The 27,077-nt window shown below is 34.9% G+C and overlaps 1 protein-coding gene across 3 annotated transcripts in view; it reads left to right on the top strand.

Moving 5' to 3' along the window:
• AKT3 (AKT serine/threonine kinase 3) overlaps positions 1–27,077 on the top strand; it is a 339,823-nt gene that overhangs the window by 200,062 nt on the left and 112,684 nt on the right. For all 3 annotated transcript variants that reach the window (XM_036887665.2, XM_036887664.2, XM_036887663.2), the window contains 4 exons: positions 2,586–2,730; positions 7,208–7,339; positions 23,049–23,114; positions 24,475–24,543. In XM_036887665.2, coding sequence (XP_036743560.1) covers positions 2,586–2,730; positions 7,208–7,339; positions 23,049–23,114; positions 24,475–24,543 — 412 coding nt within the window. The remainder of the gene's footprint in view (positions 1–2,585; positions 2,731–7,207; positions 7,340–23,048; positions 23,115–24,474; positions 24,544–27,077) is intronic.

The following is a 27,077-nucleotide window of genomic DNA, read 5'->3' as shown; positions in this document are numbered from 1 at the left end:
CAATAACAAAATTGGAAAGAGAAAAATTGCAACCTCAAAACTATATGTAGAGATTTTTAAATTCCTTTCAGCAATTAATAGAGCAGCTAGACAAAAAATCAGCAAAGACAGAATGAAAAATAAAAGGACATAGATCAACCACTTTGATAAAATTGATACTTATGGAATAGTGCAACCCCAAAGTGGCAGAATACACATTGTTTTCAAATGGATATGGTACATTCACCAGAAAAGATAATATTCTGAATCATAAAACAATTCTTAATATATTTAGAAAGATTGGAATTATACAAAATATGGCCTCTGGCCTCAGTAGAATTTATTAGAAATCAGTAAGAATAAGAACCAGAAAACTCCAACTATTTGGAAATTAACATCCCTGTTAACAATTGTTGGGTCAAAAGCAAATTTCACAAGAGCCATTAGAAAATAGTTTTAAGTGAATGATAATAAAAATTAAGTGTATCAAAATTTGTGGATGTGACTGAATGAGTGATAAGAGGGAAATTTATAACCTTAAATGCCTATATTTGAAAAGAAGAAAGTTCTGAAGTCAGTAACTTAAGTTCCATCTTAAGAAATTGGAAAAAATAAATTAATCCAAAGCCAACGCAAAGAAGGAAACAATAGAGATTGAAATCAATGAAATAGCAAACAGAAAAACAATGGAGACTGTTCATTAAACCAGAGCTAGTTAGTTCTTTTTTCTGGAAAAAAGGTTAATAGAATTGAAAAACAATTGGAGGTTGTTAAAGAAAAAAAAAAAGGAAAGGCACAAATTATCAGTACTGACCCTGAAAAAAACTAGAAAACTCAAACAGCAGCATCAATGAACAGAACTGAATCAGTAATTAAAAAGCCTTTCCTCAAATAAAATTCCCAAATGTAGATGGCTTCACTGGTGAGTTCTGTCAAACACTGAAAGAAGAAATATTGCCAATCCTACACAGTTTCAGAAAATAGTAGAGACAACACTTACCAGCTCATTTTGTAATGCCATTGTCACCCTTATTACAAAAACCAAGCAAAGCCGCCATAAGAAGAGAGAACTATAGACTGATATACTTGTGAACATGGATAAAAAAAATACGTTAACAAATTTTGAAAAAATTCAAAAATATGGAAAATGGGCAATTCATCATGACCAAATGGAGTTTACCCCAAGAATTCAGTTGCATTAGCATCTGATACTATTCAACTAAATTTGTTATATTAATAGGACAAAAGAGAAAAACTGCAGGGTCATTTCAACAGATGCAGAAAAAGCATTTGACAAAATTCAGCACCCTTTCATAATAAAAACACTCAACTGACAATGAATCATAGAAGGGAATTTACTCAACCTGGTTAAGGGTATCTCTAAAAAATCTATAGCTCACATAATACTCAGAGATAAAATGCTCAACATTTTCTCTTTAAGATCTAGAACCATGTTAAGAATGTCTGCTCTCATCTCTTTAACATATTGCTGATGGTCTGATTTAAGGCAAGAAAAAGAATCAAAAGGCAAATAGATTGGAAAAAAAGAAGTAAAACTGCCTGTATTTGTGGACAACATAGTTGTATGTATAGAAAAACCCAGAAAAATAAAAACTACTAGAATGAATAAATCAGTTTAGTAAGGCTGCAGGATATAAGGCCAACATATAAAAAGCAACTGTTTTTCTAAATACTAGCAAGAAAAATTACAAAATGAAATTAAAAAAACTCCACAATAGTATAATAGAAGTTCAATTAAAGATGTAATTGTTCATTTAAAGTAAGTTCAATTAAAGATGTACAAGACCTTTTCATTGAAAATTAGAAAACATTGCATTGGGAAATTAAAGACCTAAATAAATTGAGAGCTATACCATATTCATGGATTGGAAGTTTTATTTATTAAGATGGTAATTTCCCACAAATTGACCTTTAGATTTAGTGCAGTTTAACTCAAAATCCTAACAAACTTTAAGAAATTGAGAAGCTTGAGTTTTAAAGTTCATATGGAAATAAATGATCCTTGTTCTGGTAGCACAAATGTCAAAAAATAAAAGCTTGATACTAGTGCTCCTGACTCTTATTTTAGCTACAAACTATGCCTATTATTATTACTTTCTTTTTTTAAAGAAACGTATCTATGATCTGGGAACAATAAAAAGTTTTGGCTTTGAAAACTTTTTCTTAGAACTTCTATTGGACTATGGTAAAGTTCTTGAGTATGCCAATGATGAACTTACAATGTCTAAGCAAAATGTTTTAAAAGGTGCAGTAGAGTAAATTTACTTTATACGTAAGATGTGTAGAGATAATCAAGACTTAACTGTACTTTTAAAAGATTGTAACTGAATTTTCTTATAATCCTTTCATCCTTATTTAAATTTAACATACCTCCAAATAAATAGTGCTACAGACTTTAGGCCTATAATGTAAAATGCTTTTAGGATTAATTTCAAGTGGGAGTAATAGTGGGAGAATATGTTTATGTATATGTGTGTGTTATTCTGGAATAGGCTTTATTTGTGTTGATCTCATATTTTATAAAAGAGAAATACTTGAATCATTTACTGTCCTCTATGAATGGGAATTCATACTTGTTTTTATAGGGAAGAATGGACAGAAGCTATCCAGGCTGTGGCAGATAGACTTCAGAGGCAAGAAGAGGAGAGAATGAATTGTAGTCCAACTTCACAAATAGATAACATAGGGGAAGAAGAGATGGATGCTTCTACTACCCATCATAAAAGAAAGGTAGAAAATAATCACTTATCCCTCTACTCAGCATGACATTTATGTATGGAAGAAACGTGCTAAAAATTACTATGTTCAAATTATGGACAAGAATTACTATGTCTGATTATCTTATGATATGCAAATATATGGGTGTGGGTGATTTTTATTCAGGTGAATCTGAAACACTTATCATTGTTTAAATCCAGATAATCAAAACATCACTTCATTTCACTGGTTCAGCATTTGGCCCTGAATGCTGCTAGGGTTTGTTAGGTAGGTGTTGACTGATGTACCATCATACTACTCATAATTTGCATTTTTCTCATATTGTTTTTAATGTCGTTTTAGAAACTTGGAAATAAAATGTGCTTCTGAATTATTTGGTCCTTTTCCATTTGGCATTCTGTGTGCTCCTGAAAGCAAAAGCAGAATAGGCTCTGGTGTACTTCCTGCTTAGTGCCCCAGCCTCACTAATGTCACCTGGAAAGTGAAGTCTTGGAAATAATAGTTTTTTTTATTTTGATGGCTGCTCCTGTCTGTGCCAATGAGGGAAACAGACTTTTCCTTCCTTCAGTGCCAATTTATGTATTTATGGAAATTGTAAATTATGTTTTTCATTGCTAAAGCAACTTCTTTATATAAAAAATGGTATTTTAAGATTCACCTAAAGATATAGATGTTCTGAAAAGATGAACATGCCATTTATCATGTTAGAATGTATTTATTATAGTAAACTAAATTTAATCTTAAGATGGGAAGTTCTTACTCCAGTTCTTCGCATTTTATTACCTATTGCCTGGCTACACTAACCCGAAGCAGTATGTGGCAGTATGTGGAGATTGAATGCAGAAAGAAGAGATGGTGGGCCCTGCTGAAATCATGTGATCTCTTACTGCCTGTTCAGAGAGGGCGGGCAGCAGAGTCATGGTTCCCGAAGTGCACCCATCAGATTATTGCTTAGAAAGAGCCAGAGGAAGTGAGGAATACGTGGGCAGAAAGGCAACTTCCTCAGAGCCTCCCTTTTTACTTAGTGCCCCATGTGGCTCTTACATTTGTAAATGTATGTGGAATTTATCTTTACTGACCAAATATGCTAAAACCTCAATATTATTTTCTGAAAGGTTCCTTGTATGCCTCTTCAATCATCTATTCCTGTCTTTTAATCTAAGTTTTGGACTAGACAACCAGTCTTTTTCTTATATTCTAACATGGGTGATATGAATGTTTTTTAAGCATTTGTTATGTATGCACACTAACCTCTTAACCTAAAACAGCCACGCTGACACTTCAGAGATTTTGTAAGAGGAAGAATATAACTATGTAAAATATTTCCTTAATAAATGCTTAGGATTGGGTTTTGGCAGATTAGTTTTTCTGGAGAATATTCATGCTCTCATTTTTAAAATAAATCTTATTATATCTCTTTGCCTAAAATCACCCAGAAGAGGAAAACACTTTGCAATAACTTATATTTCATTTGTAAAAACTAGGAAATTATTGTGTGTACCACCCTGAAAATAAGCATTGGTACCAAAGATACTTTTTAAATTTTTTGAAATTTTGTCAAAATAGATGTGAAATATTCTGATTTTAATCACAGTGTCTTTTTACTTACATTAATTTCCATCAAATTTGTTTGTTTTTTGTTTTTTGGGGTTTTTTTTGTCTTTTTAAGATTGACAGTCAAACTGACAGAAACTGAAATTTTGAGTTAAAACTGTCATACTTTTTTTAAACTTCCTTGTCCCTAAGAATTGCAATCCTTAAGGAAATAGTAATATTGTATAATTGTATATTAATTTTCATCTGAAAATGTCATCATGTAATTTATAAATTCCTTTCTAATTTTTATCCCCCAGAGTGCAGTTTCAGTTTATATGGTATTTAGGAACAGGGCACAGCAAGTACCATTTTCCAGTGTTTTTAGAAGAAAATTGAGGGAGGGTTCTGCTCAAATGAAGCTCTTTATTGCCACTAAATGAACCACCCAAGTTTAATGTCTTAAAACAGTAGCAGTATGCTATTTCTGATGGTTTTGTGGTTGGGGCAGTTCTGCTGGTCTCACACGGATCTCTGAAGCAGCTGCTGTTAGCTGGTGCACGGGCTGGGCTGGAAATCCAAGAAAGGCTTTCTTACATGTCTGGATTCTTGGTTCTGCTCCACGTGATCTCCCTGCATATGTTATCTCTTCTTCCAGAGCTTTTACATGGCCTTTCTCTGTCTAGCAGAGAGCCTGGACTTCTTATACATGACTGCTGGCTTTCAAGAATGACTTTTGCAGAGGTAGAAAGCAAAAGTTTCCAGGCGTAAAGGTGGGGTTTGGAACTGACACAGCATCACTTTGATCATGTTCCATGTAAAAAGTAGGACACAAGGCCAGCCCAAGGAGAGGGAAAGTTGACTCCACCTCTTCATGGGAAGAATGGCATGTGCACAGAGGGAGTGGGGGGGATTAGTGGCAGCCATTTTTGGAGATTAAGTAGTTCAAATAGCTTTGTAGTTATATGGAGTTCCTTGATTTTTAAAAAGCTGTTAATGGAAATGAAATTACTTAGTGTTATCTGTTATTCAAATGGCACTAGCTTTGTTAACTATATTCTGTATATTTGGTGCCACATGTTTGATTTTTAGTTGAATTTAAAAATGCATTTTATTTTCCCCAATACCTTTTGCTACTTTTCTTTTAACTAGAGCATATTATTGAGTGGTTAAGACATTATAACTTGACATTTGGAAAAGGTATTAAAATTATAGGCAGCAGAGAGTGTTGAAAATGAATGTAGACATTCATTTCTAAAATTTTTAGGATTTTTTACATATATCTACTTGAAGGATATTGGTCTATAGTTTTCTTGTAATGTTTTTGGCTAGTTTTTGTATCAGAGTTAAATGGATTCATAAAATGAAATGCAATTTTCTGTAGGAGTTTATAGAATTGGTATTTATTTTCAGTTTTCTGTAGGAGTTTATGAATTGGTATTTCTCAATGTTTATAAAATTCATGGGGTTTTCTTTGTTGAAAGGTTTTTGATCATCAATTTCCTTAAATAGATATAGGGCTATTCAGCTTACCTTATTTATTTTTGAGTGAGCTTTGATAGTTTGAGACTTTTAAGAATTTCATTCATCTTATGTAAGTTTAATGTTTATGTTGATTTATGGGCATAAAAATGTAAGCTGTTTATTAAAATTCCCTTGTGATCCTTTTAATGTCTGCAGAATCTATAGTGATGTCACTTCTCGCATTCCTGATACTGGTAATTTGTGTCTTGCGCCTTTATTTTCCTGATCAGTCTTGCTAGAGGTTTATCAGTTGTATTGATCTCAGAAAACCAGATTTTGGTTTCACTCATTTTCTCTGCTGTTTTTCTTTCTTTTTAAAATTTAATTGATTCTGCTCTGATCTTTATTATTTCCTTTCTTATAATTCTTTTGTATTTAATTTGCTCTTTTTCTGGTTTCTTAAGCTGGAAATTGAGATCATTGCTTTGAGACATTCCTGACATTTACTTCAGATGGGTGGTAAAAAGGAAAAAAAAGTTAGAAAAAAAGCATAAAAATCTTAAATAGTTTCTGATTGGGAGTGAGATAAAATCCCTAATTTATTATTCATAAACCCATGTAAATTGAATTTAAACTTAAGATGGTAAACTGAGGATACCATTACCTCTTCTTCCATTTAAAGCCCATTAAAATGGTAGTAAAGGATTTAAAAGGAGCAAGTCCACCAAAGTGCAAAGCTGGGTGTGGAAAGGGAATTAGTGGACAGGCAGTATTGGAATTTTGAAAGTTTGTGAAAGAGTGTTCATAGATAAAGCAGTGCAGGAAAAGCACACATAGAAGGGTCTATACAAACAGATCTGTTTGGAAAAATCCTGAAAATCACTTAACTTAGAAATGGGGGTGAGAAATGAAACTGAAAATAAGCAGATTAATTAAAGGCATTCTTGAGTTCCCCGATTTTCTGTTCTGAACTGCACCAATTGCTTTCTTAGAAGTTACACTGCTGTCTCAGATTTCTCCGCACTGGGTTCCAAGGTTGCTTTCAGCTTTTCTTATACACAGATCTTTCACTTTCGTGGATTCTATCCTTACTTTGCTAGATTACATTCTCAAATAACTCTCTTCAAAAGTACTGCTCCCTTAAATATATTTGGAAATGTTTGTGGGGAACATTGTCTGGGGATGTTGGCACTCCTAAATCCTTAAAAATTTGAGTCCTTGAAAGTGAGTGAAAATGATTTTATTTTCCCTTTGCTCTTACACTTGACTGATAATTCAACTAGCTGAGGAATTACAGATTCCACTAAGATGCTTAAATAATTTCCATTATCGCTAATGAGACAGACAATGCCAGTATAATTTCTGCTCATTTAAGAGTGCTTAGAAATTGATAAAATTTGCTTTTGAGTAGATATTGCAAATATATGCATATGTGTGTACAAATAAATGGCACCAATTTTTCTAATTGTATTTTTTAATTTGTATTTTTCAGACAATGAATGATTTTGACTATTTGAAACTGCTAGGTAAAGGCACTTTTGGAAAAGTTATTTTGGTTCGAGAGAAGGCAAGTGGGAAATACTATGCTATGAAAATTCTGAAGAAAGAAGTTATTATTGCAAAGGTAACCGATTACTAGAGCTGATTACTAGATTTTTGTTTGTGGTGTGCACACGTGGTGTGCTTATGCATGCATGCCCATGTCTCATAGAACTACCATTAAATAACCAAGATGCTGATTGAAGGCTACTGCTACAGTAATAGCTGTATATTAAGATTTATTTATAATGTTAAAATTTTCAGAAGTATATAATACTATCTGAATATCATATACCAGAACTATTCCCTTGAGGATATAGAAATATTTATTCTATGTTTGTATGTTTGGGAGAATGTTTTTACTGTTATATTTGTGACATATATCACTAAATTAAACTAGTGTTGCTTTTTAATACTTCCCCCAACATCTGAATTTCGTATTAAATAAATGGTAATTAAAGTAGTGTAGATGATTTACACACATAAATTTTTACAGCTTTGGTAAAAAACAACATTTAATGGAAAAACATCCTTAATAGATTTGAAAATACTTGAATAATGAAACTAGAAGAAATGATAGGCTTTGAAATTCTTCCAGGAGGCCTTAACCCCCACCCTGGTAACTTTATTCAGCTTAGACCTACACAGTAATTAACATGTTAATGGTGCCAATTTGCATTCAGAGTTCTGAATTGAATCCCAGTTCCCTCAATAGACAAATTTGATATACTTTACAAACTGGTCCATGCTTTATGTCTTGCTTAATTCACAAATGATGTATGATTTATTGTTATGCTGTATAGACTACTTTCACTTTCAGTTATTTATGTGGTTTCCTCATCAGGAGTATGTGGTTCCACATGTTTTGTGAAGCAGTGCTCCCTGTCTTTGTACCTTTGTTTCAATTTCAACTCCTTCACAAGTCAGTGTCTGGTACTAGAAATAACACTGACCTTGAAGTTACCTAGATACCTATACCAGCTTTGCATCTTACTACCTACTGACATTTAGCAGCAGAGTTTGGGGGAGTACTGCTCCCTTAGGGACATTTGAAAGTGGTTATGGGGGAGCATATTTGCCTATCACAATGAATCAGAGAAGGGAAACTAAAAGGCATGCTAAATATCCTATGACATGTTGACAGCCCAGCTGAGCCTTAGTTTTTTTGTTTGTCTGGTTGTTCTATCCCATTATTAAGAGTAGGATAATGGAGTCTCCAGCTATTATCGTACAACTGTCTGTTTCTCACTTCAGTTCTGCCCATTTTTGCTTCATATATTTTAATGATTTATTATTAGGTACATAAATGTTTGTAATTATTATTTTTGCTTGCTGTATTGGACCTTTTATTAATATATAATGTGCTTTCTCATCTCTTGTAACTTTTTAAAAAAGTTTTGTTTGATGATGGTATAGCCATCTCTGCTCTCTCTTGGTTATTATCCACTTGGAATATATTTTTCCATTTTTGCACTTTCAACATATTTGTGTCTTTGTAGTTAAAGAATCTCTTGTAGATGGTGTACAGTTGGATCATGTTTTGTTTTGTTAATTTGCTTTGTCAGTTTTTATCTTTTGATTGATGTTTAATCCATGTAGATTAAAATAAATACTAATAAGGAGAGACTTCTGTCTCTTTGTTATTTATTTTCCATGTGGTTTATAGTTTATATATCCCTCAATGTCTGCATCACTGTCTTCTTTTGTATTTAGTTGTTTTTTTGTAATGAGACATTTTAATTTCTTCTCATTTCCTTTTTTTATATATACCATAGCTATTTTCTTTGTGGCTGCTGTGGAGATTACATTTAATGTCCTAAAGTTATAGTATTCTAATTCGAATTTATACCACCTTAATTTCGAGAACACAAAAAAATTGTTTTTCTTTCTCTCTGCCCCACTCCTCTTAAGTGATTTATGTTGTAAAATTATATCTTTGTGCTTCTCTGTCTAAAACATACATTAATAAAACTTTTATGTATTAGTCCCTTAAAACATGTAGGATATAAAAAGTGGAATTACAAGCCAGATTTACAATAATACCAGTTTTTAATATTGCCCATGTATTTGCCTTTACTAGAGATCTTTCTTTATTCATACAGTTTCAAGTTTCTGTCTAGTGTCCTTTCAGTTTAACCTGAGGGACTCTCTTTAGCATTTCTTGCTGTGCAGCTCCAGTAGTAATGTACTCTCTCAGCTTTTGTCTATCTGCAAATATCCTAATTTCTCCCTTAACATTTAGAAGGATTGTTTTGCCAGATAGAGGATTCTTGGTTACCTTTCTTTATTCCCTTCAGCACTTTGAATATATCACCCACTGCCCTCTGGCAAAGCTACTGATAACCTTATTGAAGAGTTCTTATGTGTGATGAATTGCTTCTCTCTTGCCTTTACAACATACTTTGTCTTTAGTTTTGACGATTTGCTTATGATGTGGTGCTTTGATATGGGTCTCTGTGAGGTTAACCTGCTTGGAGTTCACAGAGCTTAGATATTTATGTTTTTGATCAAATTTGGGGAAGTTCCATTATTTCTTCAAATAATCTCTCTGCTTCTATCTCTCTTCTCCTTCTTGAACTCCCACAGTGTTGGTACACTTGATGGTCCTATAGATCCCTTAACCTCTGTTCACTGTTCGTCAGTCTTCTTTCTTATTCTCTCAGACTGTGTAATTTCTATTATCCTATCTTCCAGTTTGCTGATTCTTGCTGCTGCTTCCTCAAATCTGTTTCGAATCTTGCTAGTCAATTTTTCATTTCAGTAATTATACTTTTCAGCTCCATAATATCTTTCTGGTTCCTTTTCACATTTCCTGTCTGTTTTATTTAAAATGTAGATATTTTGTCATTAGATTAACCTTCAATTCTGACAGTCCTAAATATCCAAGAGCTACAGATGCTGTCTGATTGCCTTGCTCACTCACTGTCACATTTAGCAAACATCTGTGGAGTGCCTGCTTTCTGCAGGCACTGTACTTACCAGTAAGACTCCATCCTCAACCTGAAAGAAAGCTAACAGTCTGGTGGGATGACCAACCCCTGAATAGATCATTGTGGTACTATGATAGAGCTATGCCGGAGTATGATGGTATAAAAGAGGGCAAGCAAAGGTAGCTGATGGTGGGACAGAGACTTCCTGGAAGAGGTGGTTTGATCTTAAGTCTTTTTTAAAAAAATTGAGATGTAGTTGACATAATATTGTATTAGTTTCAGGTGTACAACATAGTGATTCTATATATATGTATTTATTATAAAATGATCATTGTAATAAATCTAGTTGAAATGCATCACAAACACACATAGTTATAAATCTTTTTTTCTTTGATAACTTTTACTTAATCTCTTACAACTTTCAAATATACACTAGAGTATTACTAACTGTGTTCACCATGCTGTCTATTACCTCCCAGAACTTACTTATTTTATAACTGGAAGTTTGTACCTTTTGACCACCTTCACCTGTTTTGCTGTTTTGCCTGCCCCTGATCTCTGCCAACCACCAATCTATTACCTATGTCTATGAGTTTGGGTTCTTTTGCACTTTCTTTTTTCAAGATTCCACATATAAGTGAGATCATATGGTATTTGTCTTTCTCTATCTAACTTATTTCACTTGGCATAATGCCCTCAGAGTCCATCTGTGTTTTTGGAAATGGCAGCATTTCCATTTTTTTTATGGCTGAATAATATTCCATTGTATTTTTATACGACATTTTCTTTATTCATTCATAATTCATGAATGGATAAACTTAGGTTGTTTCCATGTCTTGGTTATTATAAGTAGTGCTGCTGTGAACATGGGGGTCGCAGATATCTTTTTTGAGTTACTATTTTCATTTCTTTAACCCCCCATTTCAATTCAGTCCCCCCAGAAGGGAAATTAGTGGTTCATATGGTAGTTATACTTTTAATTTTTTGAGGAACCCCCATAATATTTTCTGTAGTGGTTGCATCAATTTACATTCCCACCAAGAAGGCAAAAGGCTTCTCTTTTCTCCATATCCCTGCCAGCACTTTTATTTTTCTGTCTTTTTTATAACAGCCATTTCAACAGGTGTGAGGTGATATCTCATTGTGGTTTTGATTTACGTCTCTCTGATGATCAGTGATATTGAGCACCTTTTCATGTACCTATTAACTATTTGCATATCTTCCTTCGGAAAGTGTCTGTTCAGATCATATTCCAATTTTTTCAGTCAGATTGTTGTTGATGTTGTTTTGAGCTGTACATGTTCTTTATGTGTTTCTGATAATAATCCCTTATCAAATATATGATTTGCAAATTATTCTCCCATTCGGTGGGTTGCCTTTTCATTTTGTTGATGGTTTCTTTTGTTGTGCAGAAACTTCTTAGGTTTATGTAGTCCTGTTTATTTATTTTTGCTTTTGTTGCTGTTGCTTTTGGTATCAAATCAAAGAAATTGTTGCCAAGACCAAATGTCAAGGAGCTTACTTGACTGTTGGAAGTGCCATTGGAATTTCGATAGGGGTACTTTAAATTTGTGGATAGCTTTGGGTAGTATGGACTTTTTAATGATGTTAATTCTTCTAATCCATGAGCATAGCATATCTTTCCATTTATTTGTGTCATCTTCAGTTTTTTACAGCAGTGTCTTATAGATTTCATGTAGAGTTCTTTCACCTCCTTAGTGAAATTTATTCCTAGGTATTTTATTCCTTCTGATGCAAGTTTAAGTGGAATTACTTTCCTAAATTCTCTTCGTGATAGTTCATCATTAGTGTATAGAGGTGCAACTGATTTTTGTATATTGATTTTGTATCCTCCAACTTTATTGAATTTTTTAGTTTTGTTTTTTGGTGGCATTTTTAGGGTTTTCTCTATATAAGATCATACCATTGGCAAATACAGTTTTACTTTTTCCTTTCCCGTTTGGATGCCTTTAATTTCTTTTTCTTGCCTAATTGCTTTGGCTAGGACTTCCAATACTGTGTTGAACAAAAGTGGTAAGAATCGGCATCCTTGTCTTATTCCTGATCTTAAAGGAAAAGCTTTTAGCTTTTCTCTATTAAGTATGATGTTAGCTGTGGGCTTGCCATATATGGTTTGATTATGTGGAGGTGCAGTACCTCTTTACCCACTTTACTGAGAGTTTTTATAACAAGCAAATGTGGAATTTTGTTAAATGCTGTTCTTGCATCTTTTGAAATGATCATATGAATTTTATCCTTAATAATGTGGTGTATGATTTTGATTGATTTGTGGATTTTAAAATGTCTTTGCATGCCTTCAATAAATTCCACTTGATCATGGTGTATGATCCTTTTAATGTATTGTTGAATTCATTTTGACAATATTTTGTTGAGAATTTTTGCATCTGTGTTTGTCAGGGATATTGTACTGTAATTTTGTCTTCTTATAGCATCCTTGCTTGTTTTTGGTATCAGTGTAATGCTAGTATTGTAAGATAAGTTTGAAAGTGTTCCTTCTTCCATTTTGGGAGAGTTTGAGCAGTATTGGTATTAATTCTTTTTTAAAGGTTTGATAGAATTCAGTGAAGGCATCAGGTCCTGCAGTTTTGTTAGTTGGAAAGTTTTTGATTACTGGCAGGTTTTGATGTCCTTATTGATATTTCCATTTTGTGTGGACATCATTTTCTTAACTTTTCCACATCTTCTGTAGTTCCTGAACATCTTTAAGACAGTTGTTAGTAATGTTTTTGTCTAGTAAGTTATCTGATTTTTCTCAGGAACTTTTGATTGCTTTTTGACCCTTCTAATGTTCCATGCTCTCCTGTTTCTTTGTATGCCTTGTTATTTCTTGTTGAAAACTGGACATTTGCATCTTACAATGTGGTAATTCTGGAGATCAGATTCTCCTCCCTTTCCTAGGAATCAGCCTGAGGTACCAACTTTTGGTTTTCTCATGTCTTTTTGAGTCTGTGCCTTTCCTGGGACAGGCTAACTTTATAAATTCCCTTGTATATATGGCTGCTTTTGAATGTCTTAGTTCTTAATTGTCTGGCTCCAAAAAGAGGGACAAGAAAAAGAAAAGGGGGAAAATGCCATTGGAAGTTGCTTTAGCTGGGGTGGGTTACAACAATGGCTGCCTGCCTATATGCCTGCCTCTGTGATTAGAAGCAGCGATCAGTCCTTACAGCACAGATTCCTGACATTTGTCCTTTCTGGCTCCCTCCATAAGCTGTGTTTAAGCTGCATAAGGAGTGCATGCACAGTTGCCTATTATAGGGTTGAAATGTGTAGATGGGTACTGCAACCCTGCTAAGAGCTGAAGTTTACCAAAATTAATGCCAGTTTACTATCCAAGCCTTGCTCTGGAATTTCAAAGCCTTCGATATACTCCAGAGTTCCTAAATAGATTACTTGGATTCTACAAGTGAGTTTTCTAGGTAGAGAATCAGATTCCTAGAGTTTCCTACTCCTACAAAGAGTGTTCTTTGTCCTCCATTTATTTATTTATTCAGTAATTTATATTAGTACAGAGTTATGGATATTCATGAATACTTATTTCATTGTACAGATTATAATCCTATACTATCATTTAGTTTATTGTTGAAATTTTTCTAGTTTTAGGTATTTGGACTCCATCAGGTTATTTCTCTTTTTATATACCCTCATCTTCATTTTAGCATTTCCTTACCTTTGGCACCACAAGATTCTCCATGCTTCTGTTGTATTTCCCTGCTCTAGCCTTGGGCTCGCCATTTCTCCAGGGATCTCTGCTTTGAGTCCCTTATTTTTTACAGGTGTAGAAAATTTCATGATGTTATAGATATTGCAAGTACTTGGTCTAGTAGTAACATAAATTGAGTAGAAGATACCACAATCTGGAATAGACCAAAGAAGGGAATGTAGGTTAGGTGGGAGTCTTCCTGTCTGGGAAAGTCCCATAGAAATACCCATGACCCCCCCCCCACCTCCCTTTATTTATTTATTTTTTAAAGCAACTCCTGAGAGTAGAAGTAGATAATGAAGCAGCATACAGGCACACCTCAGAGATATATTGCAGGTTTGGTCCAGACTACCACAGTAAGACAAATAATACAACAAAGTGAGTCAAATGAATGTTTTGGTTTTCCAGTACATATAAAAGTTGCTTACACTATCCTGTAGTCTGTTAAGTGGGATTGGAAATGAATTTGGGGGAATAGCTGAGAATGAAGAACCAAAACTACAGAAATGTAAAAATCCTGAGAGAGTAGTTAGGACTCAATGAAGCCCCAAAAAAGGAAACTCAACATCTATAAGAATTTAAGGGGGAGAAAAGATTAGATCTAATAGGAGAAAATAAAATTTATCAGAGCTGAACAAGTCTTCAGATTGGAAGGGTCTTCTAAATTCTGAGCAGAAGAAAAGAACAGCAGACTCTATACACACTCTTTTACATCTTCAAGAAATTTTTTATTTTAAGGCTAAAAGGATAATCTTAAATGTTTTCAGAAAGCAAGAAACACATTTCTTCCAAGCAAAAGAATGTTGAAAAAATTTTGTCATACTTCTCAGCAAAACTTAGAAGGATACTGAAGAATCAGAGATAGAATCCATAAAAAAATAGAACTAAAATTCATTGTAATGATAAGAAATCTCAAGATCACATATGTATAAATAGCCACTCAGTCCATATTAGATTATTTGACATCATTGATCCTAATGGTAGAATAAAAAAAAAAGGAGCAAAAGGGGCTTAGGAAGTTAGAAGAAACAAGTATTTATTTAAGAAAGTTCAAATGTGAAGCAAAATAACATATGGAATGATTTTAAACAATGGGTGTAGTAAACGAAAGAGAAATTTGGCATCATATGAAACCCTGTCCTTTGGGGAGCCCAGGATTATTCATGTAGAGTAACCTTTCTTCCATTACCTGTCTAACCATACTATTTGGTTCCACTGTAAATGATATTTGCTTATAATTCTGCAAACGCTAAATTGTTGTTCAGTTTTCAGAATCAGTCAATAGATAAAGCAGTGAAGATAGAATTATAGTTACAGAACAGAGTGGAAATGTTACAAACCATGTCAGAGCCCTTGAAGTAAAGGAAATGCTGGCCTTGTAAAAACAGTTTGGAAGTATTTCTTCCTCTTATTTTGAAGAATTTGAGAAGGGGTGGGCTTAATTCTCTGGGGATCAGCTTAGTGACTGAGGATTCCAGGTAGAGGGGGACATAGCAGGGGCTTGGGACTTGAGGGCAGGAGCTGTCGTGCACACCTTGTGGATGGTCTGTCAAAGACCCTACTCTGGCCCCAGGAGTTGCATAACAGGAACATCTTAGCCCCAGTGATACTGGGTCAAGAAGCTTCTAGGGGTGGGTCATGGATCTGTGGCTCCCAATCTGGTGATGATGGATCAAAGCTCTGACTTAAAACCTGGAGCTGGGTGCACATGAGCTACAATGGCGTGGTCCGTGTGATGATGGGTCACAGCTCTGACATAGGAGACATAGGACTGTGGCGGGGTGCAGAGCAGCAGCAGTATGGCCCTGGTTATCATGAGTCAAAGTCTTGGCTTAGGGCCCACAGCTGAGGTGCAGAGCGGTGGCAGCTCAGCCCCATGGATGGCAAAGCTGTGTGGTATCCCAGTCCCAGAGTGCAGGGCACAGTAGCCCTGGGCCAGTCTCACTGCAGCGACACTCCAGTCCCCAGAAGGAGATGCAACATCAAGGACTCTGGGCAGCTGTCAATCGAGATCAGTGTTAGTGAAGACTGTGAAAATCCTTGGTAGCAAAGGCCGCAGACATCCAGAGTGGTGATAAGGCTTGCTGGGTCTCTCCTGCTCTTATTTTTCCCATGAGGTGAAATCCCTCTGATGGGGTGCCTCTTGGTGCTTGGCCACTCTGGACTGGGGGATGGAGTATTGCAGGTAAAGCTTCCTCTGCTCTTCCATCCTTGGTTTTAGCTCTGCTCCTTCTGCTGTTTCATTGCTGCCTGCTGATTTCATTGTAGTCCAGAGCTTTCCCAAACTATTTTTATCAGTTTGTAGTTTATTGTTTTGTTGTTTCTGTGGCAGAGACTAGCATGAGGACCTCCCAGCCCTCCATCTTGTTGACCTTTTGCCTAACAAATTCTACTTCTGCTACTAACTGTGTCAGTGTCTCCCAGGCTCAGTATTTCATTAAGACTCACAGGATTCAAAAAAGCTGTTAATACTCATTGTTATGGTTTATTATAGCAAAAAGAACCAGATTAAAATCAGCAAGGGGAAAGGCATATGGGAGAGTCCAGAAGAAACCAAGTGCAGGCTTCCAGGTATCCTCTCTCATGGAGTCATGTGGACATTCTTAATTTTCCTGGCAACATTGTGACAAGTGCAAAGCTCACCTGAGCCTTGTCCAGGATTTTTATTGTAAATCAGTCACTTGGGCAGGCAGTACCTGCATGACTTTGCTTGGCTGCTCAGATTCTAGCCACCCTAAGTAAAATCAGGCACATAGCATATATCATTCTTACTGTTGTTTGCATGAGCTGTCTAGTCAGACTGGTATCGTGTGGCCCAAGATCTCTGGCAAACACTCTTATCAGGCAGACTGTTCCAGGGGATCAGGACTTAATCCTGGCCAATGGCCAATCCTGAATACTGGCTTTTCTTGTGAATGTGCAGGGTTTGAGCAATCCAGGCCTGCTGAGTTAATCCTTTCCTACACGTGCGCCTAATTCAGTACCAACCCAGTTCTTTGGCTTGACCACTGACATCTCTGTCTCCCCGGACTCTTAAGTTACTACTGGTGGACCTAACGAGAAGTTCTTAACATCATCTGCCAGCACCTTTGTTTCATTTTTCAGATTCTCTTGAACCTCTGTGTTAAACAGTGTACACTGACAGTGGTTTTCAGTAGAAGCACATAGTGAATGTGTTCATTTTGATCTGCTGTTTCCTCATCAGCTGTCATTGTGCTGTTGGTGGTTTGTGTTGGGAAGTTGCTTTTTGCAGTTCATGAAGCTTCCATCATTCTTCAACAACATATGCTGTGGTTATCACTCATTTTTTTTACTGATTAATTCACTCATTCTTTCAGTAAATATCAACTGCACTCCTAATTATTTGCTTGCTGTGACTCTAGGCATTAGGACTCTATGAATGCATAAAACTGACAAAAATTCCTCACTTATTAGAAATTACATCCTAGTCAGGAGACAGATGATAAGCAATATACATAAGTGAGTAAATTATATGGTATATAAGAAACTAATACATACTATGGGAAAAATAAAGTAGGAAAGGGAAATAGGGAGTAATGGTGGTAGTGATTTCTGTGGTCTGTGCATTTTTAAGTAGAATGATCATAGAGGGCCTCACTGAGATGAAATTTCAGCTGAATATTTCAGAGGTAAGTAAGCAAGCCATGTGGATATTTGGGAGGGAAAATTTTCCAGACAAGGAATCACAATTGAAAAGACCTTGAAGAAACAGCATACTTAGCATGTTCTCAGAATAGCAAGAGGTCTAGCATGACTTATACAGAGTAAGAATAATGTACAATTATTTAGGTACTTGTAGATGTTGTAAGAATATTGGTTTTTATTCTGAAAGAAGTGGAAAGCCATTGGAAGATTTTAAGCAGTACAGTAACATGATCTGCTTTTCATTTTAATAGTAGCACTTTAGCTGCACATTGAGAATAGACTGGGTGGAAGCAGGGGCTTGTTAGGAGTTAGTTGCTGTAATTCAGGTGATTGGTGTTGATGGCTTATACCAGGGTACTGGCAGAGGAGGTGACAAGGGGTCATCGGATCCCAGTTGTATGTTGACAAAAGAACCAGCAGGGCTACCTGACAGATTGAATGTAGGGTATGAGATAACAGAAGGGAGTTGAGGGCAATTGTGAGATTTTCAACCTGATCTCCTAGAAGGATAGTGTTGCCATTCACTGCATTGGGACTGATTTGTGTTGTTGTATATTTTTTTGCTAGAGGAACAAGCTTTTTGATGGCACATTAGAAATCAAGTTTGGCCATGTCAAATTTGATATTTTTGTTAGACACCCAAGTTTAAGTCATCTAATAGACATCCATGTCAAATAGGAATTTCTGGAATTTAGGGAAGAAGCCTGGATTTGAGATACAAATTTGGAAGTCCATCACCATGTAGACTGTATGTACAGCTATCATCTGAATGAAGTTACCAAGGATACAGGTATATACAGTGAACAGGAGCAGTTGGAGGACTGAGTCCTGGGGCACCCCTGGAATAGGAGCTCAGAGATGAAGAGCCAGCAAAAAGACTGAGAGAAGGTAACCATTGAAGGGGAGGAGATCAAAGAGATTATGATGTCCTAGATACCAAGAGAACATGTTTTCAGGACAGAGTGATCAAAAGCATCAGCTATTATTAATGACTTCTATTCTGAGTAGGAAGTAAGATCACATTTTGAAAGTGTGAAGGAGTGAACTTGAGAAAAAGAGACAACTTAATGAAAAGCACTTGGGTGGGAAAGTCTGATGGACCTGGGTCCCAGTGCCTGCTGAGTAGCTTAGCTAAGTAAGGAAACCTTGTGGGGTGTGTACATTTTCACACACACCAAACATGGTGAAAATAGGAATATAAAAGTGACACAGTAAAGGTGGTTAAAAAAACCCTCAGAAGATTCAGTTGAGATGGGGAGGGAATTGTTTAGTGCTAGTCAGTATGTAGAGAGATCTCAAGGGGATCTCTCCCCTTTAGATGTGGAATAGAGAGGTGAGGAAGTAGACTGACTTATACCAATATTGGGAATTGGAAATGACAGAAGGAAAGAAGGAAACATGAAGGGCATTTAGACAAGCAGTGTCTCCACAATTTCAGAGACTAAGTTCCAAAGTGATTATATCCTGGTGAGGAAGTCCTCCATCCAAGTAATGTTTGTAACAGGAGCATCAAGCACAAAGCATCAAAAGAAAACACTTGAGAAAGGTACAATGTTCACAGACAACAGAGAACAGTTGTGTTTTCATTTTGTCTATCAGGTGAAGAATCTTCAGAAGGAGACTAGAATCAAGGAACAGTGAGGACAGTGTGGCACCTGCAGAATGGGAGAAGTAGAAGGCTGGCTCTGGGTCAATACTCAGGTTTCAAAAGAGGAAGTTAGAACCCAGAAACTCAGAGCTTAGTAACTGTGACATCTTTTCAATGAAGATAAAAGCAGATTGCTAGCATGGCTTGTCAGGACAGAGAACAAGTAAATAATGATCACTGGTAGTTGTCGTGGAGTACGTCTTATGTAGGGTATGAGATAACAGAAAGGAGCTGAGAATCAGTGTGCCACGAGAAGACCACCTCCCTGCTTTCCCACCTGCTCCGTCTTACCCTCTTGGTCTCAATTACTGCTTTGGGTGAATGAAGGACATGCTTTAGACTTGATGTTTTTTTATTTCAGCTGTCTTCTGAGAGACTCAGTCATTACAGTCTTGTTCAAGATGAAGAAAATAATGGAATAGAGTTAAAGTGCCTAGTTGAGTAGATACTAAGCTGTTTGAAGTGGGAAGTGGTGTTGTGAAGCAGAAATGACCATTAATGTTGGACTCAGACATGGAGTTGATACTGACCTTTCACTCGCAGCACGAGCAGTTTAACTTCTGTGACCCCATTTTCTCAAATAAAATGGGAATTATAAAACCTACCTTGCTGAGCTACTACTACAGGGAGTGGAGAGATGACACCCTTCGTGTCCCCAATAGTGGAGTGGAGATGTTCTCTTTCTCGGCTTCTCTGCCATTTCCTACTCCTTGTCCCCCACGAAAACCAACTACCACTGAACAGTAAGTGGGGAGATGAAAGAAGAATTTGAGACCATGTGCAGTAGGGGAAGAGTTCCTACTTCATCGGGGGGATGGGGGAGTGACTGCTCTAGTGCCTCCTGTCATTAGAAAAGAAGTTCCATTTCCCCAAAGTCGCTTCTTCGAAAGAAACTAGATTTAATAATGCATTATTTAGTATTTTACAGTGGATGAATATATATGAAACTGTATTTCAAAAGCTTTTTCATGAAAACATTATACTTGTATACCCAAGCATTCTTAGAACTCTTCATTTATAATCATGATCAACGAATGTATTTTATAAAAAACTTCACATTGTTTTAGCCTCTAAGCTTTATCACTGTTATTTTTAACTTTTTGTTTTGACATGTTGCTTTTAACTGTAATTAAAAATTATTGGCATCTGTGTTTACTTTTTAGCTCATGCATACCTTATCTTTACAGCAGAAACTAATTAGTATGTGAAATACAGTACTGTAAATTTGCATTAAAGGGGAAAAATTCTAATCTAATCATATGTAAAATATGGTAGAAATACATTTTAATATATGAAAGATAAGTATGTGGTATTAATTCTGGTCCATTCTTATAACAAAGAAATACCATTTTAGCATTTGTTGCCATGTGCCTGTACTGGGCTCCTTCAGTGTGGTTAAACAGATTATGGAATTTAGAAAAAAAACTAGTCGTCTTTTATGAAACTTACCTAGTGTTTAGAAAAATAGCAATTATATGTTATGGGCTTGTTTTAACAAAGTGAAACACCCTACAGAAATATTTTCTGAAGCTCCAGAATATCTTTTCTGGTTCCACATGGGTTTCATACTTACCTTTCTTTTTAGTCTTAACTGCCTTAAGTCATTTGACATCTTAAAACATAACAGGCAAATGTTGCCTCTTCTGTGGTTCTCTTTCTGATGGACTGTGAAGAAATGTTTCTTTTGATTCACCCTCATTTTGGAGGCATGTAACTTTTAGATTGTTACTGTCAATTTTTTAATCTCAAAAATATTTCAAAACTGTTCACAACTTTCCTTTTCCTGCCACCATCACAGCGGTCCAAGTCATCCTCATTTCTCTCCTGAAGTCCTGTTATTGTCTCCTAACTGATCCCTCCTATTTCTGCTGATCTTCTTGGAGATTAACGTTTAAAAACAGAAACTTCTCACCCTCCTTCTAACTCCCATCACATTACTGAATTTATATTATTCCAAGAGCATTAGTTTTCCTTAATTACTCCATTTACAATCGTAGATACCTCCATTTTTTCTTGATACCACTTACCATAATTAGTAATTATTTATTAAATTGGATACTTAACTTGTTTGTTATGTCTTCTCCACCAGCCTGTGATTCCGTTTTGTGAAGGGATCATGTCTTTTTTTAAACCAATTTGTACCTGCATTGTTCTTAGCATTTAGTAAGTGCATATCAAAGATTTTGTTTTTTAATAAATCGGTTTGGTTCTGTTTATCACAAAAAAGCCACTTACATAAAGTTTAGTTACGAATTTCATACTCATTACCTGATGCTCATGAATTGCACTGTTCCCTTTTCTGCTTCTGCTCTGTTTTTCCATTGACACTGATCACCAGCCACCAGACTGAAAGTTTCTGGGAGGGCAGGGACTCTGCCTATGTTGTTCAGTGCCCTGTCTTCAGTGTGTAGAACGATGCCCAGAATATATTTGTTGAAGGAATGAGTGATTGAATAAATTAAGTCCCACACACTTGACATCTTGGGTTTCGTTCCTATGATAAGCAATTCAGTTCAACAAACATTTATTCAGTATCTACTACATGTCAATCATGCTAGACACCATGGATATAGAGATCAGTAAGTTATGGTCTCATTCCTGCTTCTGATTTATTTTGTATTAAGATGTTTGCTTTTCTAATTAATTTAGAAATTATAGTATGCTATGACAGGGGCTTTCAAGTTGTTTGAGCACTTAAGCCTGGCTCTTATTAAACAAGTAAAACTGGAGTGGTTACATACTCAGGCTTTGTTTCACTCATTTTAAATACTGTGTTAATTACACTTTACTTTCTGTTCAAACATAATTGGTCTTACCCTCTTGGAATGGTTTTTGGATCTTAGCATCTTTGATCAATCTCTTTCTCATTTATCTTCTGGGCCTAAAGTCAGATGCTTTTGTAAAGATAATAAGTGTAATGCAGTACCGTAATGTTTTGCTCTCCACAGCTTATAATTTAATTGTGATTTGCTGACATTATTAAGATATTGATCCAGCAAGGGCTTTATTTGGGATCTTGCCAGAAGCATAGACTAGAGACGCTGTTAGTTTCAGGAGTGATCTTCCTTTTTCTTTAAGGTGGTGTTATTTTTGAAGCATGGAACATTTTTCCAGTTCTCTATTTGTTGAATAAAATTTCTCCTGGTTCACTTTTGATATCAAGATGAGATTTATGTACAGAATTGGGGAAATACTCTTATTTTTGGTTTGTAATACACCCAGATTTTAAAATTTTCACCTCAAGTGGTTGTGACTTTTATTTTAAGAAGCATGTTAAAAAGCCACTAGCAAAAAGATACAATTTTTATACTTTATTCCTATTTTTAGATTGTATAATGCAGAATTAAATCTTACATGTATATTTTGTGTTCCCATTTTCAGTAACTGGTTTTTCTTTTAAGTAGGAGACTTACAAATTCTGTGATCCTTACTGAAATATATCCTTTATATCCAAACATGGAAGTACTACCTACTCTGTGGCTAAATGTTAGCTGAGAAGGCATTCCCTGCAAGGGAAAAGCCTCACTATCTAATTTCCTGTGTCCCTGATCACCTTTTTTGTGTTTTTTGTATCATTATTGATGTACTTAAAGTATGACCAAGTTACAAGAGTTTTTAATTTATAGCCATCTGTTTTAAATCATTACTTGGATTAGAAAATTTTTTTGTGTGTGGTGGAGAAGCATAGCAGTAAAAGGAACATGGCACTGTGTTTTTAAATCTTTTTCTGTTTCTGGGCTTAACCTTTCTTTGTCTTAGAGAAATATAGAAATTTTTATATTATTAATGCTTAGTACATATGTTAAAGGCTTGCCTTTTTCTTTTGTAGGATGAAGTGGCACACACTCTAACTGAAAGCAGAGTGTTAAAGAACACTAGACATCCCTTTTTAACAGTAAGTGACTAGAGGACATGTTATAATCATAACATTTTAAATTTAAGGGAGTTTTATTGCAGAAACTAAGCCATGAAAAATAATATTTTACAAGATGTGCATTTAGATATGCCATTTTCTTTGTGGAAAGACTTTCAGTCAGATTTCCTTGAAATTACAGGAGTCTATGAATTAAGTGTACAATGTGCATGTATTTGTAATCCCTCCCCTTATGCACCCATTATTTTCTTGAGACTTTTTTTTTCTCCTATGAATTTCACTGCCTTAAAAAAAAAGCACCAAATTAATCACCTTTGACATTTTAAGGAGACCACTGAGAAACTGGTAGACTTAAAAAATATTCTCAATATTAAATGTAAGGATTTTTTGTTTCTCTTGTTTATTGGATTCTGATAAATAGTTAAGGGCTCAGACAGCATTGTTTTCAAATATGAAAGGCAGAGATCTTTGCTGAGATAAATAGATGAAAAAGAGATCTATTTTTTTATAGAATTGAGACTTCATACCTTAAGAAATACAAGAATATGGAGTACATTAAAGATAGGATAAGTCATGTTTTCTTCACTAGACAAAGTGTAAACTGTGACTTACATGCATATTACTTAGTTGTTTTTTAAAAAAAAAAATTTTTTTTTTTAGTCCTGCTCTTAGATTGCTTTTAATAGAGGCATAATTTGTAGAGTTTCTGTATTTTCCTGGCTCCAGTGAAGTATATTAAGATGAAAATTAAACAGCTAGACTTTCAAAAGTGGGAACCTTTTAAAGATTTAGGATTATCTAAAGTAGGAATTTTCAGAGGTGTCACCAGATACGTAGACTTTTTTCCTTTGTTGTGTGTTTGTCCAGTGTCATAAGATAGTTCTAAAGTTATGGTATCTTTATAACCTATAAAATTACATAAGCCAACTCTGTTGGATTGGGTCAGTTATGCAGGCAGTATGCAAAAAATGATGTTGAAAGGATATTAGAAATCCAAATGTAACTATTGTAACTACATTCCCAAGACTTGACTAGAGTAATGTGTAGTCCTCACTTTAAGGTTGCGTGCATAAAAGCCTTGGGGACTAATACACTTTCAAATAAGTTGAGAAGTGCTCATCACAATTACTAAGTTTATGATTACTTAAAATTTTATTTAATTTGAATTTTTCCCCTAACAATATCCAATGCTAATCTAAATAAAATTTGTTGTGTGTTTCTCATAAACTCTTATTTAAGTTCTTTTAAGAAGTAAATAGACTCTTGAAGAACAAGAACAATTCATTTCATCAGTGATGCTTACTGTTTCTAAGTGTTCTGTTTTTGTGCCATTATAAGAATGTAGGATTACAATATAACATTTTTTCTTTTTCATTTCAAGTCCTTGAAATATTCCTTCCAGACAAAAGACCGATTATGTTTTGTGATGGAATATGTTAATGGGGGAGAGGTGAGTCTAGAAGCAAACCCAGCACTTGTGTTTGCATGGTGGTATTGTCATTTTTTAAAAATTAAAATATGATAACATAACTGTTCCTTGTAGGGGCTTGTGTAGCTTTTTCTACTGTTGAGTTAGGTGGGAACTGAATAATTTTTAATAAAATGTAGTGATTGTTTATTTTTTATGGCTACTTTTAGATACTAGAAAACATAATCATGTCTGTTTCTTCCTTTTTTTTTCAGTTTACAAAATTTTACCACACGTGTGATTTTTGAAGTCATGTTATTAAATTTTGAAGATCAGAAATACAGAATTTGTGATGCTTTACAAAATTCTTCCTCAAGTTTTTGTGAAACTTGTAAAAGATGTTTTAACCTATTTTAAACTTTTGAATAATAGTACATAGACATACTATGGCTGAGTTTTTTCTTCTTCTACATAGTAGTTAGAGTAACATTGACTATATTTAAGAGATTGTAAGGGATCTTATAAAGTTTTCAGGAGAAACTCAATCAGTTCAGTAGGTAATTTCACCTATTCCTTCATTTCTTGTCCTTTCTCCCCCTGCCTATTTTTAATCAAAATCAATGTGAGGGAAAATTTTAATTTACTGGAATAGTTAATGGAAATATTTTACATTGGGCTTTCCAAAATAAATATAATTATTAAGTAGAGGCTTATGTCTCACAGACCTTAAAATGCTCCTCTCCTTTTCAAACTAAAAGAATAAATTAAATATCTTCTAAAGAATTTTCTCCTATAGAGTTATTTGACTTGTAAGGATTACTTTGCTGCAAAATTCATTCATTCATTTGACAAACACATTTTAACTGCTGAGGCAGTGTAGGATTGCCAAAATATGTTAAGACATCCTTTCTATGGAGCAGTTTATAATTTAGTTTGTATCATAAACTGCAGTGGATAGTGAAGAACTAAGTGCTAATAAATTCATTAGGGAAAATGCTTTCTGGATGATCTAGAATTTAGGTTAGGCCTTAAATGCCAAATGAGATTTCAACAAGGATCTGATTTGAGAAGATACTACAGGCAGAGAGGATGATGTGTGCATAGTCATCACCCATAGATGGTGGGTGAGTGTAGAGTAAGAGGGACTTGAGCAGTTAGATAATAGCCCAGCATTCAGCATTGGGCTTTTTCAGAACTGAGAAAATGCAAGGGAGATAGACATCATGGAATTGTATAGGATTGATAGGTCTTAATGACCAATTAATTGGATGTGGGTAGAAAGAAGTATCAGAAGTGGTTTTGGGTTAGAACCAGGGAGAATTAATAGATAGAGTGAACTTGTGATGAATATGTTGCAGATAAAGTTATAAATTTGGTTTGGAAAAGGTTTTTCCTAAGTCTCCAAGAAAATGTATATTTAGGGATATCTCAGAAAATAAACAAAGGGTCAAAACTATGAATATGGATTTGGGAGCCATTCCCATAAAGGTTATAATTTAAGTTATGGAGGTAGATATTTCCATTTCATAGGAAATTAAATAGATGAAGCCTCTATGTTAGTATCTATCAAAATTAAAAAATGCATCAAATTTTTGGACCTAGCAATTTTTTATGGCTACTTTTAGATTCCTCCTTGGAGGAATTTACCCTACAGACATACTCATAAGTATATCACAGAATGATACGTGGATAAATATATTCATTGCAGCATTGTGACACCTTAAACGAGCATCCAGTAAGGAGACTGCTTAAATAAATCATGTTAAGATATGTTATGAAGTGAAAAAAAGAAAACAACAAGGTACAGAGTGTAACACATGCTAGCACTGTATTGAAACCGGACCATATGTGTGTGATCTGTGTTTCTATGTGCCCTAAATATCTCTGGAATTATGTGCTGGGCATTAGTGCTTATCTTTGGGCAGATTCTTTGAGTGGCTGGGAACAATATGGAATGAAAACTAGCTCTTCACTTACGTATTCTTGAGCAGCTTTTGTATTTTGTACCAGAGATGTATATTATCTGTTCTAAAAATGGAAGGAAGTTAGGTAGGTGGATGGATGGATGATCAGAAGAAAGAATAATATTGGGAGAATGATAAACAATGACAAAAACTTGAAGAAACACTCTTAAATTGGAAAAATATTCTTACACAGTATCATGTATTTACATCTGTTAGAATTATCACATTGTTTTATAATGGCCTTTCTACCTGTCTGTCTTTCCTATTAGACTGTGAGCTCCCTGAGGGCTTTGTTTACTGATATAACCTATACACCACCTGGCACAAGTAGGATATTGACAAATATTTATTGGATGATTTGAATGAATGAATAAATAAATGAATGGATGAACAAATTCCCTCAGAAAACAGGGAATAAAAGAAGTTAACAAAAGTGGTAAACTAGGAACTGCTGAGAAGTAGGAAGAAAAATAGAAAGTAATATACTACATAGTTTATTTAGAAAGAAAGTGGAAAATGTTTTTTCAGGAGGGAGTATCTTTGAATACATTTAAGAAATATGTATTTATTAAGTCTGTGCAAAGTGTTCTGGTAGATATTGTGGGGCATACG

Source organism: Manis pentadactyla, chromosome 9 (assembly GCF_030020395.1).
Source record: "Manis pentadactyla isolate mManPen7 chromosome 9, mManPen7.hap1, whole genome shotgun sequence".
NCBI classification, from domain to species: Eukaryota; Metazoa; Chordata; class Mammalia; order Pholidota; family Manidae; genus Manis; species Manis pentadactyla.
The sequence above is the reverse complement of the archived record's forward strand: the minus strand, read 5'-3'. Positions and strand labels throughout refer to the sequence as shown.